The 16,948-nt window shown below is 46.4% G+C and overlaps 1 protein-coding gene across 1 annotated transcript in view; it reads left to right on the forward strand.

Moving 5' to 3' along the window:
* Nucleotides 1-16,948, forward strand: part of SH2D6 (SH2 domain containing 6) — a 44,940-nt gene that overhangs the window by 6,698 nt on the left and 21,294 nt on the right. The window contains exons 4-5 of the mRNA XM_040345964.1: nucleotides 4,842-4,863; nucleotides 6,168-6,305. Coding sequence (XP_040201898.1) covers nucleotides 4,842-4,863; nucleotides 6,168-6,305 — 160 coding nt within the window. The remainder of the gene's footprint in view (nucleotides 1-4,841; nucleotides 4,864-6,167; nucleotides 6,306-16,948) is intronic.

Raw genomic sequence — 16,948 nt, forward strand, 5'->3', positions numbered from 1 at the left:
AGTGCACACCTGCACTCTCTGGCTTCTTCCCAGTGCACACCTGCACTCTCTAGCTTCTTCCCAGTGCACACCTGCACTCTCTGGCTTCTTCCCAGTGCACACCTGCACTCTCTGGCTTCTTCCCAGTGCACACCTGCACTCTCTGGCTTCTTCCCAGTGCACACCTGCACTCTCTGGCTTCTTCCCAGTGCACACCTGCACTCTCTGGCTTCTTCCCAGTGCACACTTGCACTCTCTGGCTTCTTCCCAGTGCACACCTGCACTCTCTGGCTTCTTCCCAGTGCACACCTGCACTCTCTGGCTTCTTCCCAGTGCACACCTGCACTCTCTGGCTTCTTCCCAGTGCACACCTGCACTCTCTGGCTTCTTCCCAGTGCACACCTGCACTCTCTGGCTTCTTCCCAGGGCACACCTGCACTCTCTGGCTTCTTCCCAGGGCACACCTGCACTCTCTAGCTTCTTCCCAGTGCACATCTGCACTCTCTAGCTTCTTCCCAGTGCACACCTGCATTCTCTGTCTTCTTCCCAGTGCACACCTGCACTCTCTAGCTTCTTCCCAGTGCACATCTGCACTCTCTGGCTTCTTCTCAGTGCACACCTGCACTCTCTGGCTTCTTCCCAGTGCACACCTGCACTCTCTGGCTTCTTCCCAGTGCACACCTGCACTCTCTGGCTTCTTCTCAGTGCACACCTGCACTCTCTGGCTTCTTCCCAGGGCACACCTGCACTCTCTGGCTTCTTCCCAGTGCATACCTGCACTCTCTAGCTTCTTCCCAGTGCACACCTGCACTCTCTGGCTTCTTCCCAGTGCATGCCTGCACTCTCTAGCTTCTTCCCAGTGCACACCTGCACTCTCTAGCTTCTTCTCAGTGCACACCTGCACTCTCTGGCTTCTTCCCAGTGCACACCTGCACTCTCTGGCTTCTTCCCAGTGCACACCTGCACTCTCTGGCTTCTTACCAGTGCACACCTGCACTCTCTGGCTTCTTACCAGTGCACACCTGCACTCTCCACTCTCTGGCTTCTTCCCAGTGCACACTTGCACTCTCTGGCTTCTTCCCAGTGCACACCTGCACTCTCTGGCTTCTTTCCAGTGCACACCTGCACTCTCTGGCTTCTTTCCAGTGCACACCTGCACTCTCTGGCTTCTTTCCAGTGCACACCTGCACTCTCCACTCTATGGCTTCTTCCCAGTGCACACCTGCACTCTCTGGCTTCTTCCCAGTGCACACTTGCACTCTCTGGCTTCTTCCCAGTGCACACCTGCACTCTCTGGCTTCTTTCCAGTGCACACCTGCACTCTCTGGGCTGGATTCACAAAGAGTTACGCCGGCGTATCAGTAGATACGCCAACGTAACTCGGAATCTAAGCCCGTCATAAGTTTAAGTGTATGCTCAAACTGAGATTCACTTAAACCTAGCTAAGAAACGACGGCCTGCGCCGTCGTATCTTAGGGTGCAATTTTTCCGCTGGCCGCTAGGTGGCGCTTCCGTTGATTTCGCCGTAGAATATGTAAATGACTAGATACACCGATTCACGAACGTACGCTTGCCCGTCGCAGTAAAGATACGCCGTTTCCGTAAGAGATACGCCACGTAAAGATAAAGCTGCCCCCTAGGTGGCGTAGCCAATGTTAGGTATGGCCGTCGTTCCCGCGTCGAAATTTGAAAATTTTACATCGTTTGCACACCTGCACTCTCTGGCTTCTTCCCAGTGCACACTTGCACTCTCTAGCTTCTTCCCAGTGCATACCTGCTCCCAACGTGGACTAATGAGGAAACAGAAAAGCCAGTTTCTTCCCAACCAAGCAAATACATTGGAGCCCCTCAACCTGCCTGGTTGAGAATCCTGCATTCATACACTGGTGGGGTACCACACTATCACACCCTGCACTAGTGGATTCATTTTGTAAAAAGATGACTCTCTCTATCTCTGTGCACAATCCTTACATATGTAAATAGGGGAGCGGTATGTAACTGCAGCAGCAGACAGTTGGGATTAAAAAAAGGCATAAGATTTAGGTTGGGTCCACATATATGTGAATTGGATGTGTTTTTAACTGCATCCAATTCCCATAACATGTGAATGTGACCGGCTCTTTAATGAAGCTGGTTCACACATGTCCGGGGCGGCTGCGGTGCGATTTTGAAAAGGGTCCTGTGCGTTTTTGGATCTGGTTCAGGTGCGAATTCAGGCAGAAATTTACACCTGAACCCGTGAACAGAAACGCACCAGTCTCTGGACTTCAAACCACAGCAGGACACGTGTGAACCCAGTCTTAAAGTGCCACAGGCAAAGTGCACTACCCAAAGAAACCAGAATGAATACTGTATTGGTCTGATTCCAATACAGGAAGAAGTTGCTATGGGTTACTGTAGATTGAACTTTGTGCATTACTTCTTTGGCTGTTTATTACATATGTACATATTGGACTCAGTCAGAGGATGAGCCCATTACGAAGGCAGCCAAAGCAGAGAATTAATTTCACTCTTGAAATAAATGATGGTGACTGCGCTGTGTGAGGAAGTGGAAAGAGCAGATGCACAGGGAAGTGAATAGCAAAAACCCACCACTGAGTAATCGCTAAAACCAGTGGGGGTGGGAGGTCTGTGGGTCAGTAATGGTGAACAGCAATAAGCATAAATTAAATATTAACATACACTATAATTAAATTAAATAGTGAACATCACAAACATGAGAAGCATGTAAATCCAAACAGCTTAGTATATGTGGATAGTGCCAGAAAGTTCAAATATAACACAATCTAAATGGAGTCCCAGAAGTCCCAGAAGAGGGAAGATGTGGGACCGTAATAAGGTAAAAAAGTCATATAACACAAATAGAGTCTTAAAGTGCACTGTGAACGATAATAGAGGCCCAAGGGGGTATCCCGTGGTAGAAGAGCAGACTTCGGTGCGCACACCTCTAGTGGTGTAAAAGGCTCACCTCCAGGCCATAGCACGGACAGCCTAAAACCAATTTACACACTGTATGTTCACAGGCTCAGCAGGGTGGAGGTGACATCAAAATCTCCACATCAAATGGTCATGTTGAAAGTGAAAGACAAGGGCAGATATGGCATAATACTGTGACTGCAGGTATGGAAGATAATATATCACATGCACTCACATGGAGGCCTATAGCAGTGGGCCTATCTCCTACGAACGGCGAGTTCGTACGATCCGTCTTGATAGGTGCACTTCCTCTATCTTTCGTTACCACCTAGGCATCCACTGGGTGTTGGGTGCTCTGAGGGGTATGTAAACAAAAAACAAGAGGAAGGCAATGGTGCAGCTCCACATAAAAAGGTTTAATATAAAAGAAAGGGTAAAAAAACTCACATTTCCAGTGGTAAGGTGTTTCCAAACAAAACGAGCGCCGTGCTCGTGTTCCTCCCGTTAGGATGTGTGGGGTCTGGTACTTCCTGTCCCTACGCGTGGCGTCACATCACATGACTTCATCAGGGGAATGCAAATTCCGCGGCTAGGGGGAGTGTACAATTTAAATCAGGCGCGTTCCCGTGCCGATTTAACTGCGCATGCGCCGCCGGCGAAAAAGCCCAGTGCGCATGCTCCAAATGACGTCGCTAGGACGTCATTGTTAGCGGCGGGTACGTCAATTGCGGCCATCGGGATTCCCGATCGACTTACGCAAACAACGTAAACATTTTGAATCTCGGCGCGGGAACGGCGGCCATACTTAACATTAGCTACCCCTCATATAGCAGGAATAGCTCTCCGCCGGAAAAAGCCGAACGCAAACGACGTTGAAAAAGAGCGACGGGCGGGCGTACGGACGTGAATCAGCGGTTTTCCTCATTTGCATATGCGACGTGTAAAACAAAGCGACGACACCTATCGGCCGGCGGGAGATTACAGCCTAAGATTCGACTGGTGTAAGTCACTTACACCAGTCAGATCTAAGGGAGATCTATGCGGAACTGATTCTTATGAATCAGTCGCATAGCTCCGACCGTGGGATCTCAGAGATACGACCGTCGGGTCTCACAGATACGACGGCGGATCAGGAGATCCGCCGGCGTATCTATTGATGAATCTGGCCCACTGTGTTTAATTGGTTTTAGGCTGTCCGTGCTATGGCCTGGAGGTGAGCCTTTTACACCACTAGAGGTGTGCGCACCGAAGTCTGCTCTTCTACCACGGGATACCCCCTTGGGCCTCTATTATCGTTCACAGTGCACTTTAAGACTCTATTTGTGTTATATGACTTTTTTACCTTATTACGGTCCCACATCTTCCCTCTTCTGGGACTCCACCTGGATTGTGTTTAATTTGAACTTTCTGGCACCATTCACATCAACTAAGCTGTTTGGATTTACATGCGTTTCATCTTTGTGATGTTCACTATTTAATTTAATTATAGTGTATGTTAATATTTAATTTATGCTTATTGCTGTTCACCATTACTGACCCACAGACCTCCCACCCCCACTGGTTTTAGCGATTACTCAGTGGTGGGTTTTTGCTATTCACTTCCCTGTGCATCTGCTCTTTCCACTTCCTCACACAGCGCAGTCACCATCATTTATTTCATTCACATATTTCTGGCCAGGGCCAGTTCCAGATAACTGCAGCAGTGCTCCCCCCCCAAAGTATTTAGCACGGATAGTGCGAGAGCCCTTCCAATTTATTGATTCAATTTCACTCTTGTGTAGGGAGCTTAGGCTTGGATTTTAAATTGGATTTATAGACATGCTGCTTCTTACTTATGAGCTTGCGCATTTAAAAGGTAGAAATACAGCTGTTGTACTGAGCTTTTAAACAACGTCTTAGCAGCTTGCATGTCCCTCATACCTGTTTTCTTTGTTTTCTTTTGTCAGAATCATCAACGGCAGAAAACACGTACGTTTGGTATTCTTTCTTCAAGTGATTATGATCCGTGATTGGTAATTTGCAACCATTTGCAAAATGAAGGCAGACTTTTGGGTGGATGGAGCCCAGTGACGTCTGGTGCTAAAAATTTTATGGGGGGGGCGCAAACGAAAAAAACAAAATAGAAAAAAATTGCAGCCTCACTGTGCCCATCAAATTTGTCACCACTGTGCCATGCCATGAAATGCAGCCACTGTGCCATCAATTGTCACCACTGTGCCATGCCATCAAACGCAGTCACTGTGCCATCAATGGTCACCACTGTGCCATGCCATCAAACGCAGTCACTATGCCATCAATTCGCACTACTGTGCCATGCCATCAAACGCAGCCACTGTGCCATGCCATCAAACGCAGTCACTGTGCCATGCCATCAAACGCAGCCACTGTGCCATGCCATCAAACGCAGTCACTGTGCCATGCCATCAAACACAGCCACTGTGTCATCAATTGTCACCACTGTGCCATGCCATCAAACGCAGCCACTGTGCCCCTCAATTGTCGCCACTGTGCCAATTTTCACCACTGTGCCCTTTAATTGTCGCCACTGTTCCCATTGTTGCCACTGTGCATGTCACTGTGCCCATTGATGCCACTGTGCCCTTTGTCACCACTGTACCCATTGATGCCACTGTGCCCTTAGTGACCACTGTACCCATTGATGCCACTGTGCCCTTTGTCACCACTGTACCCATTGTCGCCTCTGTGCCCATTGTCGCCGCTGTGCCCTGTAAAATACCCCCCGCCCGGCACTTACCTTTCTCCTTCCACGTCCCTCGATGTCTTCTCCCGTCCTCGATGACGCTTCAGCCAATCAGGTTACAGATAACCAGAATCGGTGAACCTGATTGGCTGAGACGGCCGTCAGTCTTATCCAAGGAACGCACCTCTCATACGTCCCGAGGATAAGCTTCTGGGAGCCAAGGGCTGTACTCGGAAAGCCGCTGGCTCTGATAGGCACTTCTGCACAGCCAACCAGCTGCCATTATTCAGGTAGTCGGCGCTCACCGTCCGGCCAAAGCATATTGTGGGTATATTTTTTTACTCCTGGATGTTGGGGTTAATTTGCACATTTGTTCTGGATTACAGAGCAGGGAATGAAGCAGGTCATTGTATTTGCTGTAATATCCCCTGAACTTTAATAGTTACACCACTGAATAAATATTCTTGCAGCTATGTTTGGCGGTCTACTTGAGAATAATAGGTTATAGAACATTTGGAACAGCTATGGGCTGTGATTGTATTAGATAACTCTTGTTTGTCTTCTATTTCAGCCCTGAAACAGGCCAGGCCTCCACCACCCTGCAAACGGGCAGTGCCTCTGCCCCTTCCTGATCGCAGGATGTCTCTTCCTTGCACTTCCATATGTTCACCACCACCAACCATCACCAATTTCCCTAGAGGCATGGATGGTAAGCTGGGCACAAATAACATTATCTCTAGAGACACTGTAACCACTTCACCTAAGACACAATCATATACATTAGGCTTATGAAACGAATGTCTATAATGTAGCACTGCCCCCTTGGGGACTGCTGAGAATTACTTGCTCATCTGCACGGCCATGACAAAGTGAACCTTCCAACCCACCTGACACTCTGGGTTCAGACATCCTTGTAGTGTTGCAATAATAATTAGATTAGAGGTGAAAGTTACTTCAAAGAGAGAGGAAATAAATCTGATTTGAGATTACAGCTTCAACTCAGCAAACAAATTCCTCCCAAAGACACAAACAATGATTCAGCTACAACAATTTTATATACATATATATATGTGCACTCCCTTTTTGATCAGAGTTCACCTCCTAGTGGGTGTTTCAGTTAGCTACTTATGCGGCACTGTAATGAAGATGTAGCATAGCCAGCCTATGCTATCCTAATGAAAAGAGCCAGCCTACAAAGAGTAGTATAGAGGCCTTCCTATAAGTAATGGCAAAAGAGTTGCAGATCTTATGTTCATCGCTAGCTAGTTGGAGTTTGTAAAACTGTAATCCGTTTGGGTTTGATGAAAGCAATAGATTCCTAGTATACAGGAAAAAGAAATCTCGCGCCAAATGAATTACACTAAATTATATACTTGATAAATCAAGTGACTAACTAAGTGAAGCTGCTCCCAAATAAAATCAGGTGACTGACTTGCATATATTGTATAGTGAGGTGAGGGGCGCTATATCAAAATAGTGGATGCGTGTCACAATGTGCGTTTGAGTAGTACACAGTGTAACTGTGTACCCAAATCTATGTGAAAAACCAAACAGATTATAGTCTAAACTCTATAAGTACAATAGTGCCAAATGCTGTGGAAAAAAAAAAAAATATATAAAAAAAAAGTCAAAGAATGTCCAGCAAATAAATAGTTAAGTGCAAAATGGATCCAGTGTTGTATCAAGTCCAGGTGCAAAATGCAAATAATCCAATCCCAAATCGCAGGGAAAAGTGCAAATGCTAAAGTGCTTGTGAATCTTCAAAATAGCCAAAGTGCGAGAAAGAAGTGATCCGCCTTCACCTATAGGTCACCAGAATAATAATGGATGGCTCCTTACCACACGGTGTTGACCAGATTACTTAAAATATGGTCGATCAGGCTTGTTTTAAATGAGGATCAGCAGGGTCTCATTGGATTCCAATGTCAGCGATTGCAGCAAATGGTGTACCAAGGAAGGAGAAGAGATACCACCATAGTGTAAAACCATTTAATATACAAAAGTTAAAATTACAATGCCAAATGGCCTCTTACTGTTGCTGGTGCCCGTTCCCGGCACTGAGGCTGTAGGTGGTGGGGATAGTAAGACAAGATAAGAGATGGCCGCGTCCTGGTCCACTAGCGTGCGTTCCACCGCTAGTTGTCCATCAACCAGTGAGACCGGAAGTGCGTGGCTATGCGTGTGCGCTCGGATACTGCCTCGACGTCACGTTTCAGTTAAACCGTCTTCAGGAAGCGTATCCAGCACACGCAACAGACATCTATTATATAGGTCTGTTTATCAGCCTGTGGGAGGGGCAATCGAATCATGTGACAGCCTCTGTCCCAGTTACCAAAGCTCACATATTAAACACATTATGGCTGTGCAAACTCTCCAATCATAAATCAATACATACATGTATCTGCTCGCTGCTTAAAATACCTGAAATGTATCTTTGAATTCTTATTTGGACGTGTTGAATTTGTTTAAAACTCTGGCATTTTTAATATGCTATGCAATGGGTCCATAGTGTTCTGTGCGCCATCTAGAGGGGTTATGTGGTATTGTGCAAAATAGCACCAGTATTCTAAATCCATCTAGATGCAGTGCGTTTTTTGTTCTCCCAGTTATATTATTATTTAATATGTGTGCCATTTGCGTAGCCTGTAAATTAGTTAAAATAGGTTATAAAATAATAAAAAATAATAAAAATTATACAATCCTACTCGAGTAGTACAAGGAGTGTGTATGTAACTTTAGTTGTAAAACAATCAAAATTCTACACACCAAGGCTCAGGTGGTGCAAGGAATGTGTGTTTTCCCTCTACCCTTTTGTTTTGTGTGAGCCCAATTCAAGATGGGTTGGCCGATGGGTGATGTGCAAACTGCCCAGCCCCTTGGAGTGGGGATCTCCCAAAGTCCTCTGGGTGTGTGTATGGAATGATGCACTAAACTGTTTGTTTGCTCACCCCATAGGTCTGCCGTTCACGCATCAGTTAAAAAACAATTAAGGTCGAGCTCTATATTGAGCCCTAGTGGTCGCATAGTCCTTAGACGATGTATCCATTGAGTCTCGTTCTGAGATACTGCCTTAGTAAGGTCAGTACCACGCCAATGTTTGGTAATCCTATCAATTCCATAGAATTTTAACAGACTCGGGTCCCTGTTGTGGTACAAGTCAAAATGCTTAGACACGCTGTGTTCTGGGTACCCGTTAATTATATTGGCCACGTGTTCGTTTATTCTGACTTTAAGTTCGCGGGTAGTCCGGCCCACGTATTGCAGAGTGCACGGACATTCTAGGACGTACGTTACAAATTTGGAATGGCATGTTATCAATGGTTTGATAGTGAATTCTTGTCCAGTTACACTGGACGTGAACTTACTGATCTTTTTTCCTTGCCTTTTTGTTTTCTTACAGGATCTGCAGCGGGTGCAGTAGTGGAAGCTGGATCCGTCCAGGAAAGTGTGTGGCTTTTCTGGAGGATCTGGGACATTGGTGGCTACCATATTTCTCAGGCCTGGTGCTTTCTTATAGATAAAGGTGGGATGTTTCGGCAGGATTTTGACCAAATCCATGTCTTTTAAAAGTATAGGCCAAAACTCTTTGACAATTTTCTCCACACTTCTATATTGCCTGTGGTAACCTGATATAAAAGGTACATCTTCTTTTCTGGGGGGTCTCACTCTAGTTTCCAAGAGGGACTCCCTATCCATTGCCAAGACTTCTTGCTGCGTTTTCCACAATGCATTTTGGGTATAACCTTTTTCTATAAACTTCTCAGTTAATATTGCGGCTTGTAGTTCAAAATCCGCAACATCATCGCAGTTTCGACGGATCCTCATGTATTGCCCTTTTGGTATTGCACCCAGCCATTTTGGGTGATGGCAACTTGAAATAGGCACGAATCCGTTGCGGTCCGTTGGTTTAAAATACGTTTTTGTGAGAACCCGGCTGCCCTTTTTCGTTAGCGTAAGGTCCAAAAAATGGCTGGAAGTCTTACTGGACTCTGCTGTGAAACTGAGACCGTAGTTGTTGGTATTCATTTTGGATAAAAATTGTTCCAATGATGCTTGGGGACCTTCCCAGAATAGTAAAATATCGTCTATATACCTTCGGTAATATATAAGCGATGTAACATTGTCCTTAAAAATGGTCTCTTCCTCCCATCTGTTAAGTACCAGATTAGCTACACTGGGGGCATACCTGGCGCCCATTGCGACTCCTTTGATTTGCTTGTAGAAGTCTCCCTGGGCCCAGAAGTAGTTGTTTCCCATAGCTATTTTAAGACCCTTCACCAAATATCCAATTTGGGCCTGGGGTAATGAAGATTTTTCTTCCAAGGCCTCCTTTACTGCCAGAATTGCGTCTGCTTGCCGGATGTTGGTGTAAAGCGACTCTACGTCTACAGTTACCAACCACGTTTCCTCTGAAACTGTGATGGATGCTAACGATTTTATGAGTTCTTTGCTATCCTTGAGATAGGCTTTCCCCTGTACAACTAGGGGTTGGAGAAAGAAATCCAAATATTCTCCCACTCTGGAATAGAGTGATCCTATCCCACTGATGATGGGTCTTCCTGGTGGATGGGTCTTGTTTTTGTGTATCTTAGGCACAATGTAAAGGACAGGTGTGCGAGGTACTTTGGGCACTAGATAGTGTGCTTCTTTTTCCGTTAGGATGGATTGCACCTTCCCATCTTCCACCCATAGTGAAAGTTCTAATTTAAGTTTACCCAGCGGATCTCCCGAGAGTGGTAAATAGGTGTCAGTAGCACTCAGAAGACGGTCAATCTCTCCATAGTAGTCCGCCCTCTTGAGTATGACTACCCCTCCGCCTTTGTCTGCTGGGCGTACTACTATGTTTTTATTCTGTTCCAATGCTTTAATTCCCTCCATCACCAATTTGTTACTATGAGTGGTGCGTTTAATTTCCAAATCTTGCACCATACTTTTGAAGACTTCCACATGATGGTGAGTCCCTTTTTGTGGATTGAATACCGAACTGTTTCTTAACCCGCTGTGTTGGAATCCTGTATTTTCTGTTTGGGGTTCATATGTGGTTTGTTTTGAAAAATGTTTTTTAATGTTTAATTTTCTCACAAATTTTTCCACATCTATGAAGGCCTCGAATTTTATCCAGGCATTTGTTGGGGGCGAATTTTAGACCCTGTGACAGGACTGTTAATTCTGCCTGAGAAAGGTCTACCCCCGCCAAATTGAAAATGCCTTCCCCTAGTTGTCCCTGGCTCTTTTTCTTCCCGGTTCCCCCTCTTTTGCCTCTGGTTCTGCGTTTATTTTCGGGGGCTGGGATGAATTGGTGGGAATCTTGTAGGGCTCGTTCCAGCCCCTCCATTCCCCCCCTGGCTGCTGTCCAGGGTGTTGTTGTCCCTGTTTGCCTCTATGGTTGCCCCTGGATTTGCCTCTAGGGGGTCTCTGGGCATACTGTTGGGGACCCTGATAATAGTTGGAATAGTTGTAATCCATTGGGCGATTGTCCAAGGGTGCAAACCGGTTGTGATTGGGTGCCATATATGGAGCAGGTTGATAATTATTAGGAGGTCCTGGATGGTACCCACTATTGTATGGGGGCTGGGGTGGGGGTCCCCTCCCACCGGGGTCCCCTCCCACCCTGCTGTTGAGGCCCTTGTGATGTTTTTTTCGTTTTTTTTTTTCGTTTTTTTAAAAGACATGGATTTGGTCAAAATCCTGCCGAAACATCCCACCTTTATCTATAAGAAAGCACCAGGCCTGAGAAATATGGTAGCCACCAATGTCCCAGATCCTCCAGAAAAGCCACACACTTTCCTGGACGGATCCAGCTTCCACTACTGCACCCGCTGCAGATCCTGTAAGAAAACAAAAAGGCAAGGAAAAAAGATCAGTAAGTTCACGTCCAGTGTAACTGGACAAGAATTCACTATCAAACCATTGATAACATGCCATTCCAAATTTGTAACGTACGTCCTAGAATGTCCGTGCACTCTGCAATACGTGGGCCGGACTACCCGCGAACTTAAAGTCAGAATAAACGAACACGTGGCCAATATAATTAACGGGTACCCAGAACACAGCGTGTCTAAGCATTTTGACTTGTACCACAACAGGGACCCGAGTCTGTTAAAATTCTATGGAATTGATAGGATTACCAAACATTGGCGTGGTACTGACCTTACTAAGGCAGTATCTCAGAACGAGACTCAATGGATACATCGTCTAAGGACTATGCGACCACTAGGGCTCAATATAGAGCTCGACCTTAATTGTTTTTTAACTGATGCGTGAACGGCAGACCTATGGGGTGAGCAAACAAACAGTTTAGTGCATCATTCCATACACACACCCAGAGGACTTTGGGAGATCCCCACTCCAAGGGGCTGGGCAGTTTGCACATCACCCATCGGCCAACCCATCTTGAATTGGGCTCACACAAAACAAAAGGGTAGAGGGAAAACACACATTCCTTGCACCACCTGAGCCTTGGTGTGTAGAATTTTGATTGTTTTACAACTAAAGTTACATACACACTCCTTGTACTACTCGAGTAGGATTGTATAATTTTTATTATTTTTTATTATTTTATAACCTATTTTAACTAATTTACAGGCTACGCAAATGGCACACATATTAAATAATAATATAACTGGGAGAACAAAAAACGCACTGCATCTAGATGGATTTAGAATACTGGTGCTATTTTGCACAATACCACATAACCCCTCTAGATGGCGCACAGAACACTATGGACCCATTGCATAGCATATTAAAAATGCCAGAGTTTTAAACAAATTCAACACGTCCAAATAAGAATTCAAAGATACATTTCAGGTATTTTAAGCAGCGAGCAGATACATGTATGTATTGATTTATGATTGGAGAGTTTGCACAGCCATAATGTGTTTAATATGTGAGCTTTGGTAACTGGGACAGAGGCTGTCACATGATTCGATTGCCCCTCCCACAGGCTGATAAACAGACCTATATAATAGATGTCTGTTGCGTGTGCTGGATACGCTTCCTGAAGACGGTTTAACTGAAACGTGACGTCGAGGCAGTATCCGAGCGCACACGCATAGCCACGCACTTCCGGTCTCACTGGTTGATGGACAACTAGCGGTGGAACGCACGCTAGTGGACCAGGACGCGGCCATCTCTTATCTTGTCTTACTAACCCCACCACCTACAGCCTCAGTGCCGGGAACGGGCACCAGCAACAGTAAGAGGCCATTTGGCATTGTAATTTTAACTTTTGTATATTAAATGGTTTTACACTATGGTGGTATCTCTTCTCCTTCCTTGGTACACCATTTGCTGCAATCGCTGACATTGGAACCCAATGAGACCCTGCTGATCCTCATTTAAAACAAGCCTGATCGACCATATTTTAAGTAATCTGGTCAACACCGTGTGGTAAGGAGCCATCCATTATTATTCTGGTGACCTATAGGTGAAGGCGGATCACTTCTTTCTCGCACTTTGGCTATTTTGAAGATTCACAAGCACTTTAGCATTTGCACTTTTCCCTGCGATTTGGGATTGGATTATTTGCATTTTGCACCTGGACTTGATACAACACTGGATCCATTTTGCACTTAACTATTTATTTGCTGGACATTCTTTTACATTTTTTTTTTTTTTTATATATTTTTTTTTTTTTTCCACAGCATTTGGCACTATTGTACTTATAGAGTTTAGACTATAATCTGTTTGGTTTTTCACATAGATTTGGGTACACAGTTACACTGTGTACTACTCAAACGCACATTGTGACACGCATCCACTATTTTGATATAGCGCCCCTCACCTCACTATACAAAATAGATTCCTAGTGATGAAGATCTAAAGGCGTCTGAGCACAAAGTTCAAGCAATGCAGTAAATTGTTCTTGGGATGTCTGTGCAAAGTGTCTCTGTAATGGTGGCAATGAGTTAACATTTAAGCAATTTGCCCTCTCATCAACGACCAAATCGCTCCAATGTCTTCTGTACAGGAACTCATGTAGCGGCACTAGTGCAGCGGATTAGCTGTCTCGATCTTCCAAAGTGAAGCTTGCCACACGCACCCTCACGACAGGCAGGGTATCTGGGTGATGTTGACGACAGGATGTCCAACAGCGAACAACAGAACAAGGCCCCTTAGGCCTCGGGTTGAAAGTAGGACTACGCGTGGTAGGCCGCAACCTCTCTCCCTGTTGCACAGAGAGGTCCGTCTTGAGTTGAGGCCCAGGAGGAAGAGACCAGAGGCGTTGCTAGGCAGGTGCGAGGGGTGCCGTCTGCACCCGGGCGACACCCGCCAGAGGGGTGACACCCGTGGGTAGCGGCACCACTAACATCACCCTCTTCCCTGTGCCTCTCAGCTCGCTCCGTGGCTGTGTCCCTCAGTGGAGTGGAACGAAACTGCCACCCACTCCTCTGTTTACATCCACAGAGGAGGAGGAGCCCGCGCTCGAGGGACACACCGCTGTGTGCATCTGCTGTTCTGATGTCTGTGAGGTAAGGTGGGTGTCTATACTGATGGGGGAGGGGGTGTCTAATGCTTGGTGGGGTTTGCACTGAGGGGGGTGTCTGTACTGCTGGGGGTGTCTGTACTGGAGTATCTGCACTAGGGGGGTCTGCACCAAGCGGGGAGTGTCTGTACTGAGGGGGATCTGCACTGGGGGGGAGTGTCTGTAACTGAGGGGGGTGTCTGTACTGCTGGGGAGTCTGCAACTGAGGGGGGTGTCTTCACTGAGTGGGGTCTGTACTGCTGGGGGGTCTGCAACTGAGGGGAGTCTGCACTGAGATGGGGTGTCTGTAACTGAGGGGGGTCTGCACTGAGGGAGGTGTCTGTAACTGAGGAGGGTCTGCACTGACGGGGGTATCTGTAACTGAGAGGGGGTCTGCTCTGAGAGGGTGTCTTCACTGAGGAGGGTGTCTGTGATTGAGAGGGGGTCTGCACTGAGGGGGGTGTCTGTACTTCTGGGAGGGTCTGCACTGAGGGGTGTCTGTACTGATGTGGGGGTGTCTGTACTGATGAGGGGTCTGCACTGAGGTGGGGGGTCTGCACTGAGGGAGGGGGTCTATATTGATGGGGGGTCTGTAACTTAGTGAGGGGGTCTGTACTGATGGAGGGGGATCTATACTGCGGGGGGGGGGGGCTGTAGTTAGTGGAGGGTGGTCTGTACCGTGGGGGGACTATAGTTTTTTTCGCACCGGGTGACACCAGCCCTAGTGACGCCACTGGAAGAGCCCCCACGTGGGATTTTTGGCTCCTTTTATAGTTACTCCCAGCAGTCTCAGCAATCTTCATGTTACAGCAAAGATCCCTGGGATGTGTAGTCTCAAGGTACATGGGTGCAAAGCAACTCTCTGAAGAACTATTTGTCCAATAATTCACTTTGTTGGGCACACAAATATGAGGTCACTGGTTACACCGATTATTACACGGACAAACAATGTCGAGGTGTGGCAAGGTACAGTGTTTTCTACTGGTAGTCCATGTCGCTACATTAATCATTTGTAAACATTAATTTTAAGCTGACATCCCATCATATGTGTCCTTAAATTAGAACTGTAGATACTGTATTTGAGATAAAAATGCCTATTGTTTACTGAGCAAACTTCCTCTTCGGTATTCCCATTACTTGCTGATAACATAAAGCAGTATGTTACATAGCAAAATAAATGCTCTTGCAGACACCGTGGAAGGGTTATTCATGTTGACGTGATCTGGTCTTCCTATAAGGCCGCGTACACGCGGTCGTTCCAAACCGATGAGAATGGCCCGACGGGCCATTTCCATCGGTTTACCGCTGAAGTGGCCTGATGGTCTGATGTGCGTACACACCATCGTTCCAAAAACAGATCGGGTCAGAACGTGGTGACGTCAAACACACGACGTTCTGAATAAAACGAAGTTCAATGCTTCCAAGCATGCGTTGACTTGATTCTGAGCATGCGCAGGTTTTGAACCAATGCTTTCTGTACTAACCATCGGTTTGGATCGATCGGGCAGCGGTCCATCGGTTCGATTTTAAAGCATGTTTTAAAATTTTGGACCGAAGGAAAACAGACCGATGGGCTATACAGACGGTCGGTTTGGTCCGATGAAAATGAACTTCGGTCCATTCTCATCGGTTTTGTCCGACCGTGTGTACGCGGCCCTAGCAATCAAGTTTTTGCCTATAGAAAGGAGAGGAGGGAGGCATGGGCAGTAAAATCAATCATTTCTTTGTAGAATGGACAGCCAGTGCTACCTGTAGGCATCCATAGGATAGAAATGTTAAAGATAAGGCTCTAGCGAAGAAATGCAGAAATGTTGGTTAGTGTTGTTTTTAACACTCTTATATTAAGGTAATATTAAGGTAAGCCATAGACGATGCAATTTTCTTTCCAATCACGGGTTGCAGGAAAGGAAATTGCCCTATTCCCCCATCAACACACAATCAGTGTTGATGGGGAATCCTTCTGCAACCCTCCCTGCTGGCAGAACACTATAATAATTACTGGTGGTGGCTATAGCTGGCAGTAATCGCATGCATAAAATAACACAGGCTTGTTGTACTAACAATAGTCTCGGATAGTAAGGTGGATGGTCCCTTAGTGGCGACAGCTTTCCCTCTACCACCGACCAGGACTGGTTCCCTGGCCGGCAGAACCGTTCCTTCTGGTTGGACTATAAGCCCACAGTCCCAACCCAATGCTGCTTTCCTGCTTCTGGATAGGCCCTCAGACAGCCTAGCAGCCAGATGTCCCCACGATAGGTCTAAGGTTTCTGGCCTAGCAGCCCGGGGCAATACAACACACGTCCACCCAGACAGCCATCCAGGTGGCACAGAACCCCGGTCACCTTGCCAGAAGGCCAAGGGACTCAAGAAAATCCCTGCCCATTGGCTGAGACACCCGATTCATTCCTAATCTGCAATCCTTGCAATGCCCTTGTCTTAACTAATGTCACCAGGCCATCTAGCGACAGAAGAGAGAAGTGCAGCAATTCCAGAATTAGGGCAAAATCAATTGACCTCCTTACAATTGGCCAAGGCAACTATCGCTTGACAGTAAATTTAATCACAACCCTGCCTAAACATCAGGGTGCTTCACAGCTGTTTTTTATGTTCCTTGCATGTCCCCCTCAGATCTACAGAGACTTCACTTCCAAGTGCAATTAGAAGTGCACAGTTAGTAAATAACCCCCAATGATCACTTTTGGTGGCTATAGCTGCTGGCAGTAATCACACGGAAAAAAAACGACATGCTGGTTGTACTGAAATCAATCAATAGATCAACTTCATACAACCAGCCTGCTCATAGATAGATCCAAAATTGTCTGGTTCCTGCTGAAGTTTACACTAATAGCAGCCTTCGTCACCCCTCTGGAAAGCGATCAGCAGTCAAT

The sequence above is a fragment of the Rana temporaria genome, chromosome 3 (assembly GCF_905171775.1).
Source record: "Rana temporaria chromosome 3, aRanTem1.1, whole genome shotgun sequence".
Lineage (NCBI taxonomy): Eukaryota > Metazoa > Chordata > Amphibia > Anura > Ranidae > Rana > Rana temporaria.